Source organism: Poecile atricapillus, chromosome 19 (assembly GCF_030490865.1).
Source record: "Poecile atricapillus isolate bPoeAtr1 chromosome 19, bPoeAtr1.hap1, whole genome shotgun sequence".
Lineage (NCBI taxonomy): Eukaryota > Metazoa > Chordata > Aves > Passeriformes > Paridae > Poecile > Poecile atricapillus.
The window spans coordinates 863,835-880,415 of NC_081267.1; the positions used below are offsets into that span (position 1 = coordinate 863,835).

The 16,581-nt window shown below is 39.1% G+C and overlaps 1 protein-coding gene across 1 annotated transcript in view; it reads right to left on the bottom strand.

Moving 5' to 3' along the window:
* LOC131586318 (importin-4-like) overlaps positions 1–15,998 on the bottom strand; it is a 32,084-nt gene extending 16,086 nt beyond the window's left edge. Inside the window, exons 1-4 of the mRNA XM_058853146.1 lie at positions 15,930–15,998; positions 15,733–15,819; positions 9,441–9,508; positions 1,005–1,185 (exon numbers count right to left, since the gene is read on the bottom strand). Coding sequence (XP_058709129.1) covers positions 1,005–1,185; positions 9,441–9,508; positions 15,733–15,819; positions 15,930–15,998 — 405 coding nt within the window. The remainder of the gene's footprint in view (positions 1–1,004; positions 1,186–9,440; positions 9,509–15,732; positions 15,820–15,929) is intronic.
* Between the last annotated feature and the right edge of the window lie 583 nt (positions 15,999–16,581).

A 16,581-nucleotide genomic window follows, 5' to 3' on the forward strand; every position in this document is an offset into this window, starting at 1 on the left:
AAATTTTGGGTTAAAAAACCCAAATTTTGGGTCAAAGAACCCAAATTTTGGGTCACAAAATCCAAATTTTGGGTCAAAATCCTTAAATTTTGATCCAAAAACCCAAAATTTTGGGTCAAAAAATCCAAATTTTGGGTCAAAAAATCTGAATTTTGGGTCAAAACCCCCAAATTTTGGGTCAAAAAATTCGAATTTTGGGTCAAAACCCTTAAATTTTGGGTTAAAAAACCCAAATTTTGGGTCAAAGAACCCAAATTTTGGGTCACAAAATCCAAATTTTGGGTCAAAATCCTTAAATTTTGATCCAAAAACCCAAAATTTTGGGTCAAAAAATCCAAATTTTGGGTCAAAAAATCTGAATTTTGGGTCAAAACCCCCAAATTTTGGGTCAAAAAATTCGAATTTTGGGTCAAAACCCACAAATTTTGAGTCAAAAAATTCGAATTTTGAGCCAAAAACCCCAAATTTTGGGTCAAAGAATTCGAATTTTACGTCAAAAAACCCAAATTTTGGGTCACAAAATCCAAATTTTGGTTCAAAATGTCTGAATTTTGGGTCAAAAAATTCGAATTTTGGGTCAAAACCCCTAAATTTTGGGATAAAAACTCCAAATTTTGAGACAAAAAATTCAAATTGTGGGTCAAAAAATCCAAATTTTGCGTTAAAAAATCCAAATTTTGAGACAAAAAATTCGAATTTTGGGTCAAAAAATCACAAATTTTGGGTCAGAACCCCCAATTTTTGGGTCAAAAAATCCGAATTTTGGGTTAAAAAATCCGAATTTTGGGTTAAAAAATCCAAATTTTGTGTCAAAAATCCAAATTTTGGGTCAAAACCCCCAAATTTTGGGTCTAAAAATCCAAATTTTGGGTAAAAAATCTGAATTTTGGGTCAAAAAATCCAAATTTTGGGTCAAAAAATCCAAATTTTGTGTCAAAAAACCCGAATTTTGGGTCAAAAAATCAGAATTTTGGGTGAAAATCCCGGAATTTTGGGTGACTCACGGTTTTTTTTGGGTCCCACGGCGGCCGCCAGCGCCCCCAGGGCTCCCAGGGCGGCTCCGAGGATTCCGGGATCGCTCCGGGCTCGGAGCCCCCCCCGGAACAGCCCGGAAAGGGCGGAGCCACGGCCGGAAAGGGCGGGGCCGGCCACGCCCAGAGCCACGCCCAGGAACCGCAGCGACGCCTGAGGGAAACAAAAATGGGAAATGTTGGGGAGATTTGGGAATTTTGGGGATTTTGGGGATTTTTTTGGATTTTTTAGGAGATTTTTATGATTTTTTTGTGATTTTTTTTGAGTTTTTTGGGATTTTTTTCGGAATTTTTTGGAATTTTTTTGTGATTTTTTTAGGAAATTTTTGGAGATTTTTGTGGGATTTTTTAGGAATTTTTTGGAATTTTTTGTGGCTTTTTTAGGAATTTTTTTGAGGTTTTTTGGGATTTTTTTTAGGAATTTTTTGGAGTTTTTTTCGGATTTTTTTAAGAATTATTTGGATTTTTTTGAGATTTTTTGGGGATTTTTTGGGATTTTTTTAGAGTTTTTTGGGATTTTTTTAAGAATTTTTTTGAGGTTTTTTGGGGATTTTTTAGGAATTATTTGGATTTTTTCTGGGATTTTTTAGGAATTTTTGGGGTATTTTTTATGAGTTTTTTAGAGTTTTTTGGGGATTTTTTTAGGAATTTTTTGGAATATTTTTGTGATTTTTTAGGAATTTTTTGGATTTTTTGGGATTTTTTTAGGAATTTTTTGGAGTTTTTTAGTGGCTTTTTTAGGAATTTTTTAGATTTTTTGAGGATTTTTTTAGGAATTTTTTGGAATTTTTTAGGGATTTTTTTTAGGAATTTTTTTGAGGTTTTTTGGGGATTTTTAAGGAATTTTTTGGAGTTTTTTTAGGAATTTTTTGCATTTTCAGGGGATTTTTTAGAGTTCTTTAGAGTTTTTTGGGGATTTTTTTTAGGAATTTTTTGGAGTTTTTTTAGGATTTTTTAGGAATTTTTTAGATTTTTTTTTTATTTTTTTAGGAAATTTTTGGAGTTTTTTGGGGATTTTTTGGGGGATTTTTTAGGAATTCATTTCAGGTTTTTTCGGATTTTTTTAAGAATTATTTGGAGATTTTTGGGGATTTTTTAGGGATTTTTTAGGAACTTTTTGGAAATTTTTTTGTGATTTTTTTGTGATTTTTTTAAAGTTTTTTGAGATTTTTTAGGAATTTTTTTGAGGTTTTTTGGGGATTTTTTAGGAATTTTTTGGACTTTTTTTGGTGATTTTTTTAGTAAATTTTTGGAGTTTTTGGGGATTTTTTTAGGAATTTTTTAGATTTTTTGGGGTTTTTTTAGGAATTTTTTTAGAGGTTTTTGGGGATTTTTTTTTAGGATTTTTGGAATTTTTTTGAGATTTTTTTTGAATTTTTTGAGAGTTTTTTGGGGAATTTTTTGAGGATTTTTGGGGAGATTTTGGGATCAGGGCGGGGCCGGCCACGCCCAGAGCCACGCCCAGGAACCGCAGAGACGCCTGAGGGAGAGAAAAATGGGAATTGTTTTGGGGGATTTTGGGAATTTTGGGGATTTTGGGGATTTTTTTGGATTTTTTTAGGAATTTTTTGGGGATTTTTTGGGATTTTTTTAGAGTTTTTTGGGATTTTTTTCGGAATTTTTTGGATTTTTTTTGAGGTTTTTTTAGGGATTTTTTAGGAATTTTTGGGGATTTTTTATGAATTTTTTGGAGATTTTTGGGGAATTTTTTTTAGGAATTTTTTGGATTTTTTTGGCAATTTTTTGGGATTTTTTTAGAGTTTTTTGGGGATTCTTTAGGAATTATTAGGATTTTTTTTAGGGATTTTTTTAGGAATTTTTTCGAGGTTTTTCGGGGATTTTTTAGGAATTTTTTGGATTTTTGTGATTTTTTTTAGGAATTTTTCGGAGATTTTTGGGGATTTTTTAGGAATTTTTTTGAGGATTTTTGGGGAGATTTTGGGATCAGGGCAGGGCCGGCCACGCCCAGAGCCACGCCCAGGAACCGCAGAGACGCCTGAGGGAGACAAAAATGGGAATTGTTGGGGAGAATTTTGGGAATTTTGGGGATTTTTTGGGATTTTTTTGGGATTTTTTTCGGAATTTTTTGGAATTTTTTTGTGATTTTTTCGGAAATTTTCGGAGATTTTTGGGGATTTTTTAGGAATTTTTTGGAATTTTTTTAGGAATTTTTTTAGGAATTTTTTGAAGTTTTTGTGGGATTTTTTTTAGGGTTTTTTGGAGGTTTTTTGGGATTTTTTAGGAATTTTTTGGAGTTTTTTTGGGATTTTTTTGGTGATTTTTTAGTGATTTTTTTAGAGTTTTTTTGTGATTTTTTTTGGAAATTTTTGGAATTTTTTAGGGATTTTTTTAGGAATTTTTTGGAGTTTTTTTAGGAATTTTTTTAGGAATTTTTTAGGGATTTTTTGGGGATTTTTTAGGAATTTTTTGGACTTTTTTTGGTGATTTTTTTAGTAAATTTTTGGAGTTTTTGGGGATTTTTTTAGGAATTTTTTTAGATTTTTTGGGGTGTTTTTTAGGAATTTTTTTAGAGGTTTTTGGGGATTTTTTTTTAGGATTTTTGGAATTTTTTTGAGATTTTTTTTGAATTTTTTGAGAGTTTTTTGGGGAATTTTTTGAGGATTTTTGGGGAGATTTTGGGATCAGGGCGGGGCCGGCCACGCCCAGAGCCACGCCCAGGAACCGCAGCGACGCCTGAGGGAGAGAAAAAATAGGGAATTATTTTGGGGGGATTTTGGGAATTTTGGGGATTTTTTTGGATTTTTTAGGAATTTTTTGGTGATTTTTTGGGATTTTTTTGGGCTTTTTTGGGGATTTTTTAGGAATTTTTTTGTGATTTTTTTGTGGTTTTTTTAGGAAATTTTTGGAGGTTTTTGTGGGATTTTTTTTAGGATTTTTTGGAGATTTTTGGGGATTTTTTAGGAATTATTTGGATTTTTTCTGGGATTTTTTAGGAATTTTTTGGAATTTTTTTAGGGATTTTTTTTAGGAATTTTTTCGATTTTTTGAGAATTTTTTCGGAATTTTTTGGAATTTTTTAGGGATTTTTTTAGGAATTTTTTTCAGGTTTTTGGGGATTTTTTAGGAATTTTTCGGAGATTTTTTGGGGATTTTTAAGGAATTTTTTGAAATTTTTTTAGGAATTTTTTGCATTTTTAGGGGATTTTTTGGAGTTCTTCAGAGTTTTTTGGGGATTTTTTTTAGGAATTTTTGGGATTTTTTTTAGGAATTTTTTTGAGATTTTTTTAAGGCATTTTTTGATTTGTTTGGGATTTTTTAGGAATTTTTTTGAAGTTTTTTGGGATTTTTTTAGGAATTTTTTGGGATTTTTTTAAGAATTTTTTTGAGGTTTTTTGGGGATTTTTTAGGAATTATTTGGATTTTTTCTGGGATTTTTTAGGAATTTTTGGGGTATTTTTTATGAGTTTTTTAGAGTTTTTTGGGGATTTTTTTAGGAATTTTTTGGAATATTTTTGTGATTTTTTAGGAATTTTTTGGAATTTTTTGGAATTTTTTAGAGATTTTTTTAGGAAATTTTTAGATTTTTTGAGAATTTTTTAGGAATTTTTTGGATTTTTTTAGGAATTTTTTAAGAAATTTTTTGAAGTTTTTGTGGGATTTTTTGAAGGTTTTTGGGGATTTTTTAGGAATTTTTCAGAGATTTTTTTGGGGATTTTTAAGGAATTTTTTGGAGTTTTTTTAGGAATTTTTTGCATTTTCAGGGGATTTTTTGGAGTTCTTTAGAGTTTTTTGGGGATTTTTTTTAGGAATTTTTTGGAGCTTTTTTGAGGATTTTTAAGGAATTTTTTTAATTTTTTTGAGGTTTATTAGGGATTTTTTAGGAATTTTTGGGAATTTTTTTGAGATTTTTTTAAGGCATTTTTTGATTTGTTTGGGATTTTTTAGGAATTTTTTTGAAGTTTTTTGGGATTTTTTTTAGGAATTTTTTGGAGGTTTTTTCGGATTTTTTTAAGAATTATTTGTATTTTTTGAGGATTTTTGGGGAATTTTTTGAGGATTTTTGGGGAGATTTTGGGATCAGGGCGGGGCCGGCCACGCCCAGAGCCACGCCCAGGAACCGCAGAGACGCCTGAGGGAGAGAAAAATGGGAATTGTTTTGGGGGAATTTGGGGGATTTTGGGGATTTTTTTTTATTTTTTAGGAATTTTTTGGAATTTTTTTCAGATTTTTTTTGAATTTTTTTGTGATTTTTTTAGGAATTTTTTTGAGGATTTTTTGGGGATTTTTTTTTTCAATTTTTAGGAATTTCTTGGCGATTTTTTGGGGATTTTTTTTTTAAGATTTTTGAGGATTTGGGGGAATTTTTGGGGGGAATTTTTTCTTTTTTTTGAGGATTTTTTGGGGATTTTTTTTTTTCAGTTTTTAGGATTTTTTTTTGAGATTTTTTGGGATTTTTTGGGGTTTTTTTTTTCAATTTTTAGGATCTTTTTTGAGGTTTTTTGGGAATATTTGGGGATTTCTTTTTCAATTTTTAAGGATTTTTTTTGAGATCTTTTGGGATTTTTTGGGGATTTTTTTTTTTTAATTTTTAGGAATTTTTTTGAGATTTTTTGGGATTTTTTTTAAGATTTTTGAGAAATTTTGGGGAATTTTTTTTATTATTTTTTTGAGGATTTTTTGCAATTTTTGGGAGGATTTTTTGGGGATTTTTTTTTCAATTTTTAGGAATTTTTTGGCGATTTTTGGGGGATTTTTTTTTTTAGATTTTTGGGAATTTTTGGGAATTTTTGAAGGAATTTTTTTTATTTTTGAGGATTTTTGGGGGATTTTTTTTTCAGTTTTCATGATTTTTTTTGGAGATTTTTTGGGATTTTTGGGGGATTTTTTTTTCAATTTTTAGGAAATTTTTGGGCGATTTTTTGAGGATTTTTTTTTTCAATTTTCACGAATTTTTTGAGGATTTTTTGGGATTTTTTGGGGATTTTTTTTTCAATTTTCAGGATTATTTTTTGAGATTTTTTGGGATTTTTTTGGGTTTTTTTTCAATTTCCACCAATTTTTTCAGAATTTTTTTAAAATTTTCCCCAGATTTTTTTTTAACACTTCATAATTTTATTTCTTTTTTAAATTTTCCCAAATCCCCCATTTTTTTAAGCCTCTCACCTCTGTTTTTTGGGGATCTTTTGCCGCCTCCTGGATCCATTTTTCCAGCGGTTCCCAAACGTGGGGACCCCCCAGGAGCAGCAGCCGCGCCCCGAGCTGGGCCAGGGACCCTCGGCAGGAGGAGCTGGGGACCAAAAACCCAAAATTCCCGACAAAATTCCCAAATTTCCCCACCAAATTCCCAATTTTCAGCCCGAAAAACCCCCTTTTCACCCCAAAATTGTTTTTTTTTCACCAAAATTCAGCTTTTTTTACCAAAAAATTGACATTTTTTAGGCCGATTTTCAGGGTTTTACCCCCAAAATTCAAATTTTTCCCCCCTGAAATGGATTTTTTAAGCATTAAAATCCCAATTTTTGTGCTAAAATCTCACTATAATTGGAAAATTCTCATTTTTTTCCCCAAAATCCCCTTTTTTCCCCAAAATTCCCCATTTTCCACCAAAATCCCCCTTTTTTCTGGAAAATTCCCATTTTCCCCCCAAAATCCCCTTTTTTTCCCCCAAAATTCCCCATTTTCCACCAAAATCCCCCTTTTTTCTGGAAAATTCCCATTTCCCACCCCAAAAATTCCCAATTTTTACGCCAAAATCCCCATTTTTATTAGAAAATTCCCATTTTTCCCCCCAAATCCCCTTTTTTCCCCCCAAAATTCCCAATTTTCCACCAAAATCCCCCTTTTTTCTGGAAAATTCTCATTTTTCCCCAAAAAAATTCCCAATTTTCCCCCAAATTCACCTTTTTTTCCCCCAAAAAATCCCAATTTTCCACCAAAATCCCTTTTTTTGTAAAAATTTTCAATTTTTACCCCAAAATTCCCAATTTTTGTGCTAAAATCCCCCTTTTTTTCGCAAAAATCCCATTTTCTCCCCAAAATTCCCAGTTTTTCACCCAAAATCCCCTTTTTTCCCCAAAAAAATTCCCATTTTCACCCTAAATCCCCACATTTTAACCAAAAATTCCCATTTTTTCACAAAATCTCCCATTTTTGGGAAAAAAAATCCAAATTTTTCCCCAAATCCCCGATTTTCCCCCAAAAAATTCAGATTTTTGGAAAACCTCCTGTTTTCCCCAAAATTCCCCATTTCCCCCTCAAAAAATTCCAAATTTCCCAAAAAAATTCCCATTTTTTCCCCAAAATTTCAATTTTTTTCCCCAAAATTTTCCCCCAAAATTCCAATTTTTCCCCCAAAATTCCCCCAAATTTTCCCCCAAAATTCCCATTTTTTCCCCAAAATTCCCATTTTTTTCCCCAAAATTTTCCCCCAAAATTCCCATTTTTTTCCCCAAAATTCCTGATTTCTCCCCCCAAAAATTCCAAATTTTCCCCCAAAATTCCCCATTTTTTTCCCCAAAATTCCCCAAAATTTTCCCCCAAAATTCCTTTTTTTTCCCAAAATTCCCCCAAATTTTCCCCCAAAATTCCCATTTTTTCTCCAAAATTCCCATTTTTTTCCCCAAAATTCCCCAAAATTTTCCCCCAAAAATTCCTATTTTTTTCCCCAAAATTCCCATTTTTTTCCCCAAAATTCCCCCAAATTTCCCCCCATAATTCCCATTTTTTTCCCCAAAATTCCCAATTTCTCCCCCCAAAAATTCCGAATTTTCCCCCAAAATTCCCAATTTTTTCCCCAAAATTCCCATTTTTTTCCCCAAAATTCCCCATTTTTCCCCCAAAATTCCCCCAAATTTTTCCCCAAAATTCCCAATTTCTCCCCCCAAAAATTCCAAATTTTCCCCCAAAATTCCCATTTTTTTCCCCAAAATTTTCCCCCAAAATTACCATTTTTTCCCCCAAAATTCCCCCAAATTTTCCCCCAAAATTCCCATTTTTTCCCCAAAATTCCCGATTTCTCCCCACAAAAATTCCGAATTTTCCCCCAAAATTCCCATTTTTTCCCCAAAATTCCCCCAAATTTTCCCCCAAAATTCCCTTTTTTTCCCCCAAAATTCCCAACTTCTCCCCCCAAATTCCCCCAAATTTTACCCCCAAATTCCCATTTTTTTTCCCAAAATTCCCCCAAATTTTCCCCCAAAATTCCCAATTTCTCCCCCCAAAAATTCCGAATTTTCCCCCAAAATTCCCTTTTTTTTCCCCAAAATTTTCCCCCAAAATTCCCATTTTTTTTCCCCCCAAAATTCCCCCAAATTTTCCCCCAAAATTCCCATTTTTTTCCCCAAAATTTTTCCCCAAAATTCCCATTTTTTCCCCACCCCCAAATTTCTCTCCCAAATCCCCCAAATTTGGGGAATTTTAGGAGGAAAAAATAATAAAATTTGGGAATTTCCACTCACTCCGTCTCCCGCTCCAGGGCCTCGACCACGAGATGGGGGAGCCTGGAGGGGGCGTGGCCAGGGTTAGCCCCGCCCCTTCATTACCATATATGGTCAAACCACGCCCCTTTAGAGCTTTAAGCCACGCCCCCTCCCATTGACTTTATTGGGGCTTAAGCCACGCCCCCTCTCATTGACTTCAATGGGGCCTAAGCCACGCCCCCTCCCATTGACTTTATTGGGGCTTAAGCCACGCCCCCTCCCATTGACTCCAATGGTGCTTAAGCCACGCCCCCTCCCATTGACTCCAATGGTGCTTAAGCCACGCCCCCTCCCATTGACTTCAATGGGGCCTAAGCCACGCCCCCTCCCATTGATTTCAATGCTGCTTAAGCCACGCCCCCTTCCCATTGAGTCCAATGGGGCTTAAGCCACGCCCCCTCCCATTGACTCCAATGGTGCTTAAGCCACGCCCCCTCCCATTAAACCCAATGGGGCTTAAGCCACGCCCCCTCCCATTGACTCCAATGGGGCTTAAGCCACGCCCCCTCCCATTAAACCCAATGGGGCTTAAGCCACGCCCCTTCCCATTGACTCCAATGGGGCTTAAGCCACGCCCCCTCCCATTGACTTCAATGGGGCTTAAGCCACGCCCCTTCCCATTAAATCCAATTGTGCTTAAGCCACGCCCCCATTGACTTCAATGGGGATTAAGCCACGCCCCCTCCCATTGACTTCAATGGTGCTTAAGCCACGCCCCCCCATTGACTTCAATGGGGCTTAAGCCACGCCCCCTCCCATTGACTTCAATGGGGCTTAAGCCACGCCCCCTTTCCATTAAATCCAATGGTGCTTAAGCCACGCCCCCTCCCATTGACTCCAATGGTGCTTAAGCCACGCCCCCTCCCATTGACTCCAATGGTGCTTAAGCCACGCCCCCTCCATTAAAACCAATGGTGCTTAAGCCACGCCCCCTCCCATTGACTTTAATGGGGCCCCTGGCCCCGCCCACCTGTCAATCAATTCCTGAGGGAGTTTCCTGAGGAGCCTCCGGAGCAAAACCGCGGCCAAATTTCGGACCTGGGAGCCAAAACACCCCAAATTCACCCCAAAATTCACCCCAAAATCCAGCTGGGAAGCTTGAAAATCCTCAAAATCCACCCGAAATTCCCCAAAATCCAGGTAGGAACCCCAAAATCCCCACAAAAATCAGCCCAAAATCCGCCCGGAAACACAAAATTCCCTCAGAATTCCTAAATTCCCCTCAGAATTCCCAAATTTCCCTCACAATTCCCAAATTTCCCTCAGAATTCCCAAATTTCCCTCAGAATTCCCAAAATTCCCTCAGAATTCCCAAATTTTCTCAGAATCCCCAAATTTCCCTCAAAATTCCCAAATTTCCTTCAGCATCCCCAAATTTCCCTTCAGAATCCCCAAATTTTCCCTCAGAATCCCCAAAATTCCCTCAGAATTCCCAAATTTCCCTCAGAATTCCCAAATTTCCCTCAGAATTCTGAAATTTTCCCCTCAGAATTCCCAAAATTCCCTCAGAATTCCCAAAATTTCCCTCAGAATTCCCCAAATTTCCCTCAGAATTCCCCAAATTTCCCTCAGAATCCCCAAATTCCCGCCCAAATCCCCTCAGGATCCCCAAAAATTCCCCTCAAAATTCCCTCAGAATTCCCAAAATTCCCCTCAGAATCCCCTCAAAATTCCCAAAATTTCCCTCAGAATTCCCCAAAATTCCCTCAGAATTCCCAAATTTCCCCTCAGAATTCCCCAAATTTCCCCTCAGAATCCCCAAAATTCCCCCCCAAATCCCAAGATTTCCCTCAGAATTCCCAATTTTCCTCAGAATCCCCAAATTCCCCTCAGAATTCCCAAATTTCCCCTCAGAATCCCCAAATTCCCGCCCAAATCCCCTCAGGATCTCCAAAAATTCCCCTCAAAATTCCCCCCCAAATACCAAAATTCCCCTCAGAATTCCCTCAAAATTCCCAAATTCCCCTCAAAATTCCCAAAATTTCCCTCAGAATTCCCTCAGAATTCCCAATTTTCCCTCAAAATCCCCAAATTTCCCTCACAATTCCCAATTTTCCCTCAGAATTCCCAAATTTCCCTCAGAATCCCCAAATTCCTGCCCAAATCCCCTTAGGATCCCCAAAAATTCCCCTCAAAATTCCCCCCCAAATCCCAAAATTCCCCTCAGAATCCCCGAATTTCCCCTCAGAATTCCCAAAATTCACACAGAATTCCCAAATTTCCCTTTCAGAATTCCCAATTTCCCTCAGAATCCCCAAATCCCCTCAGAATTCCCAATTTTCCCCTCAGAATCCCCAAATTCCCGCCCAAATCCCCTCAGGATCCCCAAAAATTCCCCTCAAAATTCCCTCAGAATCCCCAAATTCCACCTCAGAATTCCCAAATTTCCCCTCAGAATTCCCAAATTTCCCCTCAGAATTCCCAAATTCCCCTCAGAATTCCCCAAATTCCCCTCAGAATTCCCAAATTTCCCTCAAAATTCCAAAATTTCCCCTCAGAATTCCCAAAATTCCCTCAGGATCCCCAAAAATTCCCTCAGAATTCCCAAATTTCCCTCAGAATCCCCCAAAATTCCCTCAGAATTCCCAAATTTCCCTCAGAATTCCCAAATTTCCCTCAGAATTCCCCAAATTTCCCTCAGAATTTCCCAAATTCCCCTCACAATTCCCAAATTTCCCCTCAGAATCCCCAATTTTCCCTCAGAATCCCCGAATTTCCCTCAGAATTCCCAAATTTCCCTCAGAATTCCCAAATTCCCCTCAGAATTCCCCAAATTCCCCTCAGAATTCCCAAATTTCCTCAGAATTCCCAATTTTCCCGCCCAAATCCCCAGATTCCCCTCAGAATTCCCTCAGAATTCCCAAATTTTCCCTCAGAATCCCCAAATTCCCCAGAATTCCCAAATTTCCCTCAGAATCCCCAAATTCCCCTCAGAATTCCCAGATTTCCCTCAGAATTCCCAAATTTCCCCTCAGAATTCCCAAATTCCCCTCAGAATCCCCCAAATTCCCTCAAAATTCCTAAAAATTCCTCTCAGAATTCCCAAATTTCCCTCAGAATTCCCCAAAATTCCCGCCCAAATCCCCTGAGGATCCCCAAAAATTCCCCTCAGAATTCCCTCAGAATTCCCAAAATTCCCCTCAGAATTCCCGAATTTTCCCTCAGAATTCCCAATTTTCCCTCAGGATCCCCGAATTCCCCTCAGAATCCCCAAATTCCCCTCAGAATTCCCAAATTTCCCTCAGAATCCCCAAATTCCCGCCCAAATCCCAAAATTCCCTCAGAATTCCCAAAATTCCCTCAGAATTCCCAAATTCCCCTCAGAATTCCCAAATTTCCCCTCAGAATTCCCAAATTTCCCTCAGAATTCCCTCAGAATCCCCAAATTTCCTTCAGAATTCCCAAATTTCCCTCAGAATTCAAAAATTCCCCTCAGAATTCCCCAAATTTCCCTCAGAATCCCCAAATTCCCGCCCAAATCCCCTCAGGATCCCCAAAAATTCCCCTCAAAATTCCCTCAGAATCCCCAAATTCCACCTCAGAATTCCCAAATTTCCCTCAGAATTCCCAAATTTCCCCTCAGAATTCCCAAATTTCCCCTCAGAATTCCCAAATTCCCCTCAGAATTCCCCAAATTCCCCTCAGAATTCCCAAATTTCCCTCAAAATTCCAAAATTTCCCCTCAGAATTCCCAAAATTCCCTCAGGATCCCCAAAAATTCCCTCAGAATTCCCAAATTTCCCTCAGAATCCCCCAAAATTCCCTCACAATTCCCAAATTTCCCCTCAGAATCCCCGAATTTCCCTCAGAATTCCCAAATTTCCCTCAGAATTCCCAAATTCCCCTCAGAATTCCCCAAATTCCCCTCAGAATTGCCAAATTTCCTCAGAATTCCCAATTTCCCGCCCAAATCCCCAGATTCCCCTCAGAATTCCCTCAGAATTCCCAAATTTTCCCTCAGAATCCCCAAATTCCCCAGAATTCCCAAATTTCCCTCAGAATTCCCCATTTTCCCCTCAGAATCCCAAATTCCTCTCAGAATTCCCAGATTTCCTCTCAGAATTCCCCAAATTTCCCTCAGAATTCCCCAAATTTCCCTCAGAATTCCCAAAATTCCCTCAGAATTCCCAAATTCCCGCCCAAATCCCCTCAGGATCCCCAAAAATTCCCCTCAAAATTCCCCCCCAAATCCCAAAATTCCCCTCAGAATCCCCTCAAAATTCCCAAATTCCCCTCAGAATCCCCAAATTCCCTCAGAATTCCCCAAATTTCCCTCAGAATTCCCAAATTCCCCTCAGAATTCCCAATTTTCCCCTCAGAATCCCCAAATTCCCGCCCAAATCCCCTCAGGATCCCCAAAATTCCCCTCAAAATTCCCAAATTTTCCCTCAGAATTCCCCAAATTTCCCTCAGAAATCCCAAAATTCCCCTCAAAATTCCCACAGAATTCCCAAAATTCCCCTCAGAATTCCCAAATTTCCCTCAGAATTCCCAAATTTCCCTCAGAATTCCCAAATTTCCCTCAGAATTCCCAAATTTCCCCTCAAAATCCCCAATTTTCCCTCAGAATCCCCAAAATTCCCCTCAGAATCCCCAAATTCCCGCCCAAATCCCCTCAGGACCCCCAAAAATTCCCCTCAAAATTCCCCCCCAAATCCCAAATTTCCCTCAGAATTCCCAAATTTCCCTCAAAATTCCCAAATTTCCCTCAAAATTCCCCAAATTTCCCTCACAATTCCCAGATTTTCCCTCAGAATTCCCAATTTCCCCTCAGAATTCCCAAAATTCCCTCAGAATTCCCCAAAATTCCCTCAAAATCCCCAAATTCCCTCAGAATTCCCAAAATTCCCACAGAATTCCCAAATTTCCCTCAGAATCCCCAAATTCCCTCAGAATCCCCAAATTTGCCTCAGAATTCCCAAATTTCCCTCAGAATCCCCAAATTCCCGCCCAAATCCCCTCAGGATCCCCCAAATTCCCCTCAAAATTGCCCCCAAATCCCAAAATTCCCCCCCAAATCCCAAGATTCCCCTCAGAATTCCCAAATTTTCCCTCAAAATTCCCAAATTCCCCTCAGAATTCCCCAAATTTCCCCTCAGAATTCCCAAATTCCCCTCAGAATTCCCAAATTTCCCTCAAAATTCCCAAAATTCCCTCAAAATTCCCAAATTTTCCCTCAGAATCCCCAAAATTCCCCCCCAAATCCCAAAATTCCCCTCAGAATTCCCAAATTTCCCTCAGAATTCCCCAAATTCCCCTCAGAATCCCCAAATTTCCCTCAGAATTCCCAAAATTCCCTCAGAATCCCCAAATTTCCCCTCAGAATTCCCAAATTTCCCTCAGAATTCCCCAAATTTCCCTCAGAATTCCCAAATTTCCCCTCAGAATTCCCAAAATTTCCCTCAGAATTCCCAAATTTCCCTCAAAATTCCCAAATTTCCCTCAAAATTCCCAAATTTCCCTCAGAATTCCCAAATTTCCTCAGAATCCCCAAAATTCCCTCAGATTTCCCCAAATTCCCCTCAGGATCCCCAAAATTCCCCCCCAAATCCCAAATTTCCCTCAGAATTCCCAAATTTCCCCTCAGAATCCCCAAATTCCCGCCCAAATCCCAAGATTCCCCTCAGAATTCCCTCAGAATTCCCAAATTTTCCCTCAGAATCCCCAATTTTCCCCCTCAGAATTCCCAAATTTCCCTCAGAATTCCCAAATTCCCCCTCAGAATTCCCAATTTTCCCTCAGAATTCCCAAATTTCCCTCTGAATCCCCAAATTCCCGCCCAAATCCCCTCAGGATCCCCAAAAATTCCCCTCAAAATTCCCCCCAAATCCCAAAATTCCCCTCAGAATTCCCAAAATTCCCTCAAAATTCCCAAATTTTCCCTCAGAATTCCCAATTTTCCACAGAATTCCCCAATTTTCCCTCAGAATTCCCAAATTTCCCTCAGAATTCCCTCAGAATTCCCAATTTCCCCTCAGAATTCCCAAATTCCCCTCAGAATTCCCAAATTTCCCCTCAGAATTCCCCAAATTTCCCCTCAGAATTCCCCAAATTTCCCCTCAGAATTCCCCAAATTTCCCTCAGAATTCCCCAAATTTCCCTCAGAATCCCCGAATTTCCCTCAGAATTCCCAAATTCCCCTTCAGAATTCCCAAATTTCCCTCAGAATTCCCAAAATTCCCTCACAATTCCCAATTTTCCCTCAGAATTCCCCAAATTTCCCTCAGAATCCCCAAATTTCCCTCAGAATTCCCAAATTTCCCTCAGAATTCCCAAAATTCCCTCAGAATTCCCCAAATTTCCCTCAGAATTCCCCAAATTTCCCTCAGAATCCCCAAATTTCCCTCAGAATTCCCCAAATTCCCACCCAAATCCCAAAATTCCCTCAGAATTCCCTCAGAATTCCCCAAATTTCCCCTCAGAATTCCCTCAGGATCCCCAAAAAATCCCCTCAAAATTCCCCCCCAAATCCCAAAATTCCCTCAGAATTCCCAAAATTTCCGTCAGAATTCCCCAAATTCCCTCAGAATCCCCAATTTTCCCCTCAGAATTCCCAAATTTCCCTCAGGATCCCCAAATTCCCCTCAGAATTCCCAATTTTCCCTCAAATTCCCCTCAGAATTCCCCAATTCCCCTCAGAATCCCCAAATTCCCGCCCAAATCACAAAATTCCCTCAGAATTCCCAAATTCCCCCTCAGAATTCCCAAAATTCCCTCAGAATTCCCAAATTCCCTCAGAATTCTCAAATTTCCCCTCAGAATCCCCAAAAATTCCCCCCAAATCCCAAGATTCCCCTCAGACTTCCCTCAGAATTCCCAATTTCCCCTCAGAATTCCCAAATTTTCCCTCAGAATTCCCAAATTCCCGCCCAAATCCCCTCAGGATCCCCAAATATTCCCCTCAAAATTCCCTCAGAATTCCCAAAATTCCCCTCAGAATCCCCTCAAAATTCCCAAAATTCCCTCAGAATCCCCAAAATTCCCCTCAAAATTCCCTCAGAATTCCCAAATTTCCCTCAGAATCCCCAAATTCCCCTCAGAATTCTCCAAATTTCCCCTCAGAATTCCCAAATTTCTCTCAGAATTCCCAAATTCCCCTCAAAATTCCCCCCAAATCCCAAAATTCCCCTCAGAATCCCCTCAAAATTCCCAAAATTCCCCCTCAGAATTCCCAAATTTCCCTCAGAATTCCCAAATTTTCCCTCACAATTCCCAAATTTTCCCTCAGAATTCCCAATTTTCCCGCCCCAATCCCCTCCCACCTGCGGCGTCTCCGCCTCCCTCAGCAGCACCGCGAGGCCTTCGCTCCCCTCAGGCTCCTCCAGCGCCTCCCTCAGCTTCGCCGTGGCCTGAAAAGGAAACAAAAAACCCCCAAATTCCACCCAAACCCTTTGGAAAATTCCCAAATTTTCCCAAATTTTCCCAAATTTTCCCAAATTTTCCCAAATTTTCCCGGTACCTGGCGAATCCCGGCGCTGTCCGGTTCCAAAAGCTCCGTCAGGAGCCGCTCCAGCGCGGGCGCCGCCATTTTGGAACGGTGAGAATGCGGAAGTGAAGCGCAGCGCGGCCGGAAGTGGGCGGGGCTAAGCGGCGCGCTACCCGCCTGGGAGGACTTCTCTATGGTCTTAAAGCGGCCATTAAGAGGTGGGGACCGCTCTTAAAGGGGCGAGAGGGGATTCGGGGTTAAAAGCGGCGATTTTGGGGTTAAAAATGAGGAATTTGGGCAAAAATTGGCTAAAAAAGGCGAATTTGGGGTTAAAAATGAGGAATTTGGGCAAAAAATCGGCTAAAAAAGGCGAATTTGGGGTTAAAAATGAGGAATTTGGGCAAAAATTGGCTAAAATTCCCTCAGAATTCCCAAATTTCCCTCAGAATTCCCAAATTTCCCCTCAGAATTCCCAAATTTCCGAATTTGGGGTTAAAAGTGGGAATTTGGCGGTTCAGAGCGGCTATTGAGGGGTGAAATCGTCGGTTTGGGGTAAAAAATGAGGGTTTTGGGCAAAATTTGGGCGGTTTTGTGAACAAAAGGAGGATTGAGGGTTAAAAGGGGAGATTTTGGGGCTAAAAATGATGATTTTGGGGCTGAAAAGATCGACTTGGTTGTTTTGGGA